Raw genomic sequence first — 10,336 nt, 5'->3', positions numbered from 1 at the left:
CAGATCTAAAACTGACACATCTATTGACAAGTGTTTTGAAGTAATATTTATTACAACTTTATAGTGTTAGCAAGTAGGAACAGAGGATAGAAAATCAGAACCTTCCATCTGATTTCCAAGGGCAGAGATTAATTAGGTCACACTCTTATTAGAGGACTTAGGCACACATCAGTTTTAAGATAGTCAAGCAGAAAGATGATCTGATAACAACTAAACACCCAGGTGTTAGGGATTCCACGTGGTACTTCTGCATTTTTTAGAAAGAGGGCACTGCTTACCAGAAAGAAATGATTTTTCTCAAAGGATGAATTTCAGACAGTGACAACCTCACAGGTTTTTTGACAGGGATCCTTCTTTGGAGCCCTCAAATGACACTAAACATGGCCAGTGATTCTGCCTATGAAGGAGACAGGTTCTTCACAATATCTGTGAAAGATAACTTTGCCGAAGTATCAGTCAATGGGAGTTGTAACTCCAGAACTACCCTAAATGAGTAAGTGCTGACCTAGTAAGGCAAACACCCAGCCCCAGATCCTTACTTAACACTGACCCCTCAACACTGTCATTGCCATTGCACAGCTTTAGTTCCAATGGGATAGAGATTAATGGAAAAGGGCAGTCAAGAACAAATTGTGTGAAATTTTATTTTTTAGGACTTCATTTTTTTTAAGAAAATTGCAGAAGAGATGTTTTACCTCTCTTTGATCCCCTTTTCATATGCAAAGTATAATCTCTAGATTCACACCACATAATAAACACAAACACAGTTTTATGTAAATCACAAGAGTATATGAGAAATAAGCATCAGAGATGTGATGGAAACATATAAAGTTTTTAAGTGCCATGTGTACTTCACTTTATCTCCTATTTGGCCTCTGACATAGACAAATGTGTCACTATACCTAGTGGGGCTCCATTTTATTTAGAAAGCCCAGTAACGTTAATGCTTGTACATTGAAGAAAACTATGATTTGTCAAATTCTTCCCTCCTAAGATGCCACCACAATTTACAAGCCATTGAAAGTTCTGGCACCATATACCTACGCATAGCTCAGAGTTGAACAGACACTCTGGGAGGAAAAAATACCATTTTTAATTGAAAAGCTAGACTCTGTTATCTTCCTTCTTCACACTGCAGCCAGTGAATGGGGACACACTAATTTCAGACATCTGAGTGCTTGCAGCACCTGGGACCCTTCCCATCACTGCTAGGTTGTCAAGAGGGGTATTAGCAGCAGTAGGGTCAGGCCCCCCTGCCTTGCAACAGAATAATTGAGCTTTAAAATGCTGCTGGAAGGTATTGCTCAGCCAATAAAGAGCAAAGGGGTTTACACAAGAATTGCTGAAAGCCAGAATCCGAGAGATGATGGTGACAAATAAGTGAACGGTAGAGGAGTCCATATAGGTTTGAGAAGTGAATGAGCGGTAGAGATACAGAAGGTGATTCGGCAACCAGCAGAGAGCAAAGAGAGCCACCAACACCAGAACTGTTTTGGCAATTCGCTTCCGGGATTCAATCTATAGAGAGAAGAAAAATGACAGCAACAACAACTAAAAACCAAGAACCCATCGACAAACAAAACACCCCCAAAAAGAAAACATTGAGCTGGCAGAGATTTTAAAAAGCCATTTTCTAGATTAACTGAGAAATTTATAGTTAACAGGCTGGTGTCTCTTTGCACATGCAAGTGTGGGAAGGCAGCCTGTGGCTACAGAATACAGCAAGTGAATTGACATAGTAACCTGTGATGTTGGTCTCTGATTAGCTCTAATTCAGGCTCCTGTCTCTGGTTTTGAGATACTCTAGGGTGTCTCTAACTATCTCAAGGAGTGTTGTGGAACCTTTGAAGATTTAATTTTATTAAGAAATAAATGCTGTACAAAACTTTTAACTGCATCAGCAGAGGCTGACTAAGTTTGAACAGTCTTCTGGGGATTGTGAAAGTTGACAAACTTGTACCTAAAATTGTTTTTAATGTATAGGAATTGTACCCATATAATCAGGGTAATGAAAACCAATGTGCCATCCTTCATATATGAAAATAATCCTACCTACACCTCTTAATAAGAGAAATGACCCAAAAGAAGTGAAGACATTGCCTGTAGTCACAGATAGAGCAAAGGAAACTGTTCACATGGGCATGAAAATGCAACTTTATAAAATGGTGAATAAATAAATAAAATACAACTTTAGCCTCCTGAGCTAGCCTCCTGAGCACCACTGTTGAACCAACTGAAAGGACTAGCTTGAAAAAAAAGCACTGAGCTCTCCATGTACTGGTCAAGAGGTAAATGGAATCATCTCCTACCCAAGAAAGATAGAAATCCTGTTGGGTTGTTTTTTTTTTAATTAAGTGGAACAATGTTTTGCCAATATTCTTTTTATTCCATTCATATTTATGAGAGGAGAGCACACCTGGGTCTTGCAATGGTCTTAATCAAGCTACTGTGAGTCACTGTGTTCTCTTGCCACTGGCGCTGGGTCCCTCGAGACCTCCTACCCCCAGTCTGCTCATCTGTGTGTAAGTGGTTTGCATTGAATAATGTTATGGCTTCTTGCCGGTTCTACCATCCTGCGTTTTTCTATCATTCTGTTATACTTTCTAAAACAAAAGATGCTTCACTTTATAGTCTCATCTTGTGTGATGTTTCTCACTGTTCTATGGGGTGATTTTTGACTTACCCCAAACTTCAGCTGCCCCTTTTCTAATAATAACAGTCCTACCATTTACTGAACATTTACTATGCAGTAGGAACTATGTTAAGCATTTCATATATATCATCCAGTCCTCATTTTCATTTTATACATGAGGAAAGTGAGGCTCAGAGAAGTTAAGTAGCTTGCTCAAGATTGTTCAGCTGGTATGGAATTAAATCCTGGGTCTGACAGACTCCGGAGCCCATGATCATAGCAAAAGTATGATACCGCTATTATATTTATTGTCCAAAGGTGCAAAATGAGGCATTTCCCTTCTAAATACATGCATGAGTCCTGATGAATACATACCTGCTTGCGGGCATGGCTTTGTTCCTCAGTAGGTATGTTCAAGGTGCTTTTGTAAAGAGTTCTAGCAATCAGAGAATAATAGACAGAGATAATCGAAAGTGGAATAATGTAGAATACTAAAAAGCACAGCAGAGAATGTATCTCTTGCAGGAGCCTCTCAGAAACAGGGTAAGAGGCACAGGCTTTAAATGTTACATTTTTGTCAGGATCTTGAAAAGTATATACATTTGAAAATATAGCCTCCGGTAGAGCAATGATCATAGACACGATCCAGATGCCGCCAGCTTTGGCACAGGTCTTCAGGATGGCATTGGGGGGCTGACGCTCCAAGGGCTTCACAACTGCCTTGTATCTAGAAACATATAATCACAGCAAAAGGCAAAATCAATATAAAAATGACAGAATCTAAAAATTAGAAGTGACCTTAGTGATCACCCAGTTGTACCTCCTATCCATATGTATATAACCAACTCAACATTGACTAGCTGAAATTGGCTAGGATTTCCAATACACATAATACATCCCAGTAATTTTTATTTATGCTAATCACTTTTTCCTTTTATTCACTGTTGAGATAGTCCAGATTTGCAATTTATATGATTTTCTTGTAGATCCTCTATTTAGGGCAAATAAATGTTTTTTGGCATGATTTTGTGTGTGATGGAGAGTAATTCATTACCTGTGTATTACCTTAAGTGTTCTAAAAGACTTCATTTTTAAGTAAGTGACTGATATTAAATCTAATTCTCCTTTCTTCATGAGTGAGCAGTCATCAACCTTACTATAAAAGAATTCTATGAGTTTATGCAGAAAAGAGGAGAGGGTTAATTTCTTCCCTGTTCAAATGCTAATTTCTTGCCCAAGCCAATCTGTAGGTAGTTTCAGGGCAAGGCAAGGGTGAAATCGAAAAACCCTATACCCATCCAAAGATGCTTCCTTATTCTGACAAATCTACCTCAAAATCTATATAGCCTTTAGGTAAATCTGTCCTCAAACAGAATATAAAACCAGTGAAAGAAAATTCCATAAAAGACACAAGGAAAGATTTTCTTCCTCTCAGATCCTGGAATCTGAAGAAGCTTTTCCTTCTGGTACCGCCAGACATTGATTACTTACCGGCTTCTTGCAGGCTTTATAAAGCATCATTTTAAACATTTGGAGCCTCAATTTTTTTATGCTTTCACAGTTATTATTCTACAATAGGCGCACAGAAAAACACAGTACTTAGGCTGAAAATATCCTAACAGAGTCCAAACACCCTGACTGCCAGAGGTTCTCATACACTCCATTCATACAGCTCTAAAAGTCAACCGGGATTAATTTATGTCTCTGGAAACGAGAATGTCATTGAACCCTTATAGAAAAAAACAAATACAATTAAGTCACGACATTACATTGAGTTACCAGGAAGCCAAAAGCCTCACCGTTTTTTCACCATTAATTAATTTGATTCATTTCAAGTAAATTAGACGCATGTATCTTTTTAACCATTCTTCCGGTAGACAGTAATGTATATGCGGTCAATTTCACACCTATGCTGATGTTTTAATGTTGACAATATTGCACCACTAGGCTGCACTAATGTATAAAGCAAAAATTGTTTTTCTTTTTCACCTGGAACAATTTGCCTTAATAAACTGAGGGGAGGGGGGAGACCGTTCGGTATTCTTTCAAACAAACAATTACAGTTCAAAGAAAATAAACGATCCCCGAAGCACACAGTTTCAATCTCTCCTCCGATGCTAACACAGAAATTTTAACATTCTCATATCAACTTTTATTTAAAATGCCTCCCGATTTCCCAATCTTACATCCCGGTTACAGAGTGTGAGAAAAGCAGCAGAGTAGCCAGTAAACGCTACATACAAGCTTTCCTTTCTTTTTGTCTAATTTCACATCCTGGCAAATAGAACTGAGAAAAGAAACCCACCTGTCAGCACTGAGAATTGTTAACGTGAACACTGATACACCGACAGAAGTGAGCCGGATGAAAGAGAGCACCTTACATCCAATTCTTCCGAACAGCCATCCCTCTGCCAGGTAGTGGGTTACATCGACTGGCACACAAGTTAGCAGAAGTAAAAGATCTCCAAAAGCCAGGCTGGTGATGAAAATATTGGGAACTGTTTGCATGGATTTGGTCTTGAAAAAGACTTTGATGAGAATAGCATTTCCAAGGATGCCCACTGAAATGATCACAGCGTAAGTGATATAGATGGCACACAATGCTTCTATTCCTGGAGAGTTGTCTCCGGTCCTTCTTTTATTTGTGGAATCATTAGGGACGACGGAGCTCGATGATTCTGTGTCATTTGTGGTTGAAATTAAAGTCTGATTAGGTGACTGAGGCTGCCTTTGAGACATTTCTTCTAAAGCCTATGCCTTGAAAATTTCTTCTGCTCAGTTCAAATGTAGTTGATTGTCACGTCTAATGCCTACGTCTAGTAATGAGATGGTAGAGGAACAGAGAAGAATGGCAGGCAAATCCAAGACACTCAGATACTCCTTTCCTTCAGTTGTTCTGTGTCTCCCAGCATGCTTGGCTAAATGCTTACTGATCTGGCACTAGAGGGTGGGAGGTGGAGGAGTTTTATTGACGTTTCCATGACAGAAGGAGGGGGGTATTGGAAATGCTCTGCAGTTGCTTATTCTTTCCTGTTGGGGAGTCTTAGGACTACCCAGGTGTTATTAAATAATACTTACTGTATACTAGAATCACTCTGCTTCCATATCTAGCCACGAAGATCTGTATGGATTTTGTCAATTTTCATCCTTTTCTCTGCATTCAGCAGGTGGCCTAGTGTGCTCTCTTGACAGGAAATAAACATGTATGTCCCCTGAAGCACAAACTTGAATCCACTCCTCCAGGTTTAATATCAGAGAGGTGCTGAAGCAACAAATTATTTCACAACCAAGGAGGGATAATTCAGGTGACCTGGGCTTATCACCTGATTCTGACGCATGGTAATTCCCAATCCTGCGTATTACCAGGACCCTGCTACACAAACAATATCAAAGCAACCTTTAAGAGATGACAAATCCAGGCAAACCACCAATTGCTTTGTCTCTAAATGTCCTAATAAAACACCATTTACTGTGTGACTTGCTGTTTTAATGCCATGTATTTTTGTAAACGTTGTTTGGGGTTTCTCCCTTTAGAAATGGTTAAAAAGGAACCTGCCTGGTTGCAAAACAAAACAATGGAGAACACAACTCAAGGTTCTGACGCAAAAGGACTTCTAAGAATGAAAATCATTCTTTTCAAGTGAGGGAATGCCTCAGGTTATTCTAGAGGTGATGGGCATGTAGATAATGTTTACATTAACCCAAGGAAGCAGAAAATAAAAACAATCCTCATAGTACCAGCAAGAAATGCCCCTTGTTACAGAAAATGCATATGATTTCTGTGTGTATATGCGGGGTGGGGGGTTGTTTAGGAGTGGGAGGCGAGCAGTTTAAAGGCATTGGATAATATGACCTGCTCAGAAATATTCTCTGAAATGATCAAACTCAGAGGATAATCTCTCAGCTAGAAGAAACTTTTTGTAGTAAGGTGCTTATAAATATATCCAGATCAGAATCAGTCTGGAAAGTGATATGACAGACAGTAATATATTTGGTTAGCCAATGAACAGGAGCAGCAAACAAAGATTACTTTTATACTGACAGAATAATAAGCATGATAAATTCTACAGGGAAAGTGAATTGGGTGAATTGAATCAATTTTCTGGTTAATTTGAACAACCTAAACCACACCTATTCTCCACCCCCTTATGAAATTATCCTCAAAGCTTGAATTACCCAGTGAAATAACTGTTTTTGATGGGAATGAGGAGGGGGGATGTTTGGATTACCCCAAACCCCTGAACTTTGATGTGTATCAGTTCAGTTCAGTTCATTTCAGCCGCTCAGTCGTGTCCGACTCTTTGTGACTCCATGAATCACAGCACGCCAGGCCTCCCTGTCCATCACCAGCTCCCAGAGTTCACTCAAACTCATGTCCATCGAGTCGGTGATGCCATCCAGCCATCTCATCCTCTGTCGTCCCCTTCTCCTCCTGCCCCCAATCCCTCCCAGCATCAGAGTCTTTTCCAATGAGTCAACTCTTAGCACGAGGTGGCCAAAGTACTAGAGTTTCAGCTTTAGCATCATTCCTTCCAAAGAACACCCAGGGCTGATCTCCTTTAGGATGGACTGGTTGAATCTCCTTGCAGTCCAAGGGACTCTCAAGAGTCTTTTCCAACACCACAGTTCAAAAGCATCAATTCTTTGGTGCTCAGCTTTCTTCACAATCCAACTCTTACATCCATACATGACCACTGGGAAAACCATAGCCTTGAATAGACGGACCTTTGTTGGCAAAGTAATGTCTCTGCTTTTGAATATGCTATCTAGGTTGGTCATAACTTCCCTTCCAAGGAGTAAGCATCTTTTAATTTCATGGCTGCAATCACCATCTGCAGTGATTTTGGAGCCCCCCAAAATAAAGTCTGACACTGTTTCCACTGTTTCTCCATCTATTTCCCATGAAGTGATGGGACCAGATGCCATGATCTTCGTTTTCTGAATGTTGAGCTTTAAGCCAACTTTTTCACTCTCCTCTTTCACTTTCATCAAGAGGCTTTTTAGTTCCTCTTCACTTTCTGCCATAAGGGTTGTGTCATCTGCATATCTGGGGTTATTGATATGTCTCCTGGCAATCTTGATTCCAGCTTGTGCTTCTTCCAGCCCAGCATCTCTCATGATGCATATAAGTTAAATAAGCAGGGTGACAATATATAGCCTTGACGTACTCCTTTTCCTCTTTGGAACCAATCTGTTGTTCCATGTCCAGTTCTAACTGTTGCTTCCTGACCTGCATGTAGGTTTCTCAAGAAGCAGGTCAGGTGGTCTGGTATTCCCATCTCTTTCAGAATTTTCCACAGCTTATTGTGATCCACACAGTCAAAGGCTTTGGCATAGATGTATATACCCTTAAGTAATTTCATGCGCTGGGCTACTTCTTAAAGATCTGCTTTACAGAAAATGGCTCTCCATTGTATCATTCATCTGTTGATGGACATCTAGGTTGCTTCCTTGTCCTGGCTATTGTAAATATTTCTGCAGTGAACACTGGGGCAGATGTGTCTTTTAGAATTGTGATTTTCTCAGGTATATGCCCAGTAGTGGGATTGCTGGGTCATACAGTAGATTTCGACTTCTCGGGTGGCACTATTGGTAAAGAACCCACCTGCCAATGCAGGAGACATAAGAAGACTCGGATTTGATCCCTGGGTTGGGAAGATCCCTTGGAGGAGGGCATGGAAACAACCCACTCCAGTATTCTTGCCTGGAGAATCCCATGGACAGAGGAGCCTGGTGGGCTATTGTCCATGGGGTTGCAAAGTCAGACACGACTGAAGTGATTTAGCATGTAGCATGGCAGGTTTATTCCTAGTTTTTTTAAGGAATCTCCAAAACGTTCTCCATAGTGGCTGTATCAGTCTACGTTCCCACCAACAGTGCTAGAGGGTTCCCTTTTCTCCATATTTTCTCCCGCATTTATTGTTTGTAGATTTTTTGTTGATGGCCATTCTGACTGGTGTGAGGTGATATCTCATTGTAATTTTGATTTCCAGTTCTCTAATAATGAGTGATATTGAGCATCTTTTCCTGTGTTTATTTGCCATCTGTATGTCTTCTTTGGAGAAATATCTGTCTAAGTCTTCTGCCTATTTTTTGATTGGGTTGTTTTTCTGACATTGAGCTGTATGTGCTGCTTATACATTTTGGAGATTAACCCTTTGCCAGTTGTGTTTACAATTATTTTCTCCCATTCTGAAGGGAATATTACTCAGCTATAAAAAAAGAATGAATTTAAGTCAGCTGTAGTGAGGTGGCTGAAACTGGAGCCTCTTACACAGAGTGAAAAGAGAAAAACAAGTATTATATATTAACACATATATATGGAATCTAGAAAAGTGGTACTGATGAATCTAGCACAGAATGGACTTGTGGACACAGCTGGGGAAGGTAAGAGTGGGAGGAATTGAGAAAGTAGCATCAGCATATGCACACTGTCATGTGTAAAATAGTGGGAAATTGATAAATAATGCAGGGAGCCCAGCCTGGTGCTCTGTGATGACCTAGATGGGTGGGATGGGGAGAAGGGAGGGAGGCTCTGGAGGGAAGGGATATATCTGGTGGCTCAGATGGTAAAGAATCTGCCTGCAATGCAGATTCAATCCCTGGATCGGGAAGATCCCCTGGAGAAGGGAATGGTAATCCACTCCAGTATTCTTGCCTGGAGACTACCATGGACAGAGGAGCCTGGTGAGCTACATGTGGTCACAAAGAGTTGGACACGACTGAGTGACTAACCCTTTCACCTTCACCCTTTCGTGTGTGTATATATATATATATATATATATACACACACACACATATATATTTGTGTTGGTTTCTGCCATGCAACAACGTGAATTAGTCATAATTATATATACATATATATTACTTATTATATGGCAAAAAACCAACGCAAAATTGTAAAGCAATTTTCCAACAATTAAAAAATAAATTAAAAACAAAACAGCTCTCTATACTGTCCACATTTTGTTCTCACAAAGCTAACGATAAAATCTCTTTGGGATTCCTAGGTAGCATTTAGCAGGGAGTGAACAGTTTCCCCCAATTCACACCTCAGCTGATGGCCGCACAGCACTGTTTAGTAAGAAACAAACCCTTGTGTGTGGGTTTTAAAATTATCTGAATTCTAAAGATATCAGGCACACTTGCCTTGGGCTGCAGCCACCAGTGTGTCTTCCCTCCTTCCTCTGCCCTCTGGTCTGAAGAGGTCAGGAGAGAGCAGGGATGTCCCAGGTGCTGCTGTTGTTTTGGGCTCTTTAGAATTCCAGAATTCCAGCAGATCAGAGGTGGAAGTGATCTTAGAGATGATGACAACAAATCCTCAATTTTTTTCAGAGGCAAAAATGAGGTTCAGAGGGGGACAGTATCTCATGCAAGGTCACACAAGCATTCTATAGCAGAGCTAACATGAAAAGTTCCCTCTGGGTTCTGAAAGATTAAAAATCAGTGTCAAGTGCTGAAAACCCCTCAGCTCCTGACCATGAGCCATATTCGCTCATTTACATTGTGGACATAAGTTTTCCATGTGTTTGTTAACTAAAGAGTAAGAGATCTCCAGGCTAATAAATCATGATAGATACTCTAAATGCATCTACTTATGCTTCATTGACTATGCCAAAGCCTTTGACGGTGTTCAGTTCAGCTCAGTTCGGTCGCTCAGTGATGTCCGACTCTTTGCCATCCCATGGACTGCAGCATGCCAGG

General features: G+C 40.4%; 1 protein-coding gene across 1 annotated transcript; it reads right to left on the bottom strand.

Moving 5' to 3' along the window:
* Positions 1-1,104: 1,104 nt before the first annotated feature.
* BRS3 (bombesin receptor subtype 3) lies at positions 1,105-5,371 on the bottom strand. Its single transcript, XM_068963039.1, has 3 exons — positions 4,938-5,371; positions 3,008-3,359; positions 1,105-1,518 (listed from the first exon to the last, which is right to left on the bottom strand). The coding sequence occupies exons 1-3, from the start codon at positions 5,369-5,371 to the stop codon at positions 1,105-1,107; spliced, it is 1,200 nt and encodes a 399-aa protein (XP_068819140.1).
* Between the last annotated feature and the right edge of the window lie 4,965 nt (positions 5,372-10,336).

The sequence above is a fragment of the Capricornis sumatraensis genome, chromosome X (genome assembly GCF_032405125.1).
Source record: "Capricornis sumatraensis isolate serow.1 chromosome X, serow.2, whole genome shotgun sequence".
In the NCBI taxonomy this organism is placed as follows: Eukaryota; Metazoa; Chordata; class Mammalia; order Artiodactyla; family Bovidae; genus Capricornis; species Capricornis sumatraensis.
This window is presented reverse-complemented; position numbering and strand designations above follow the sequence as displayed.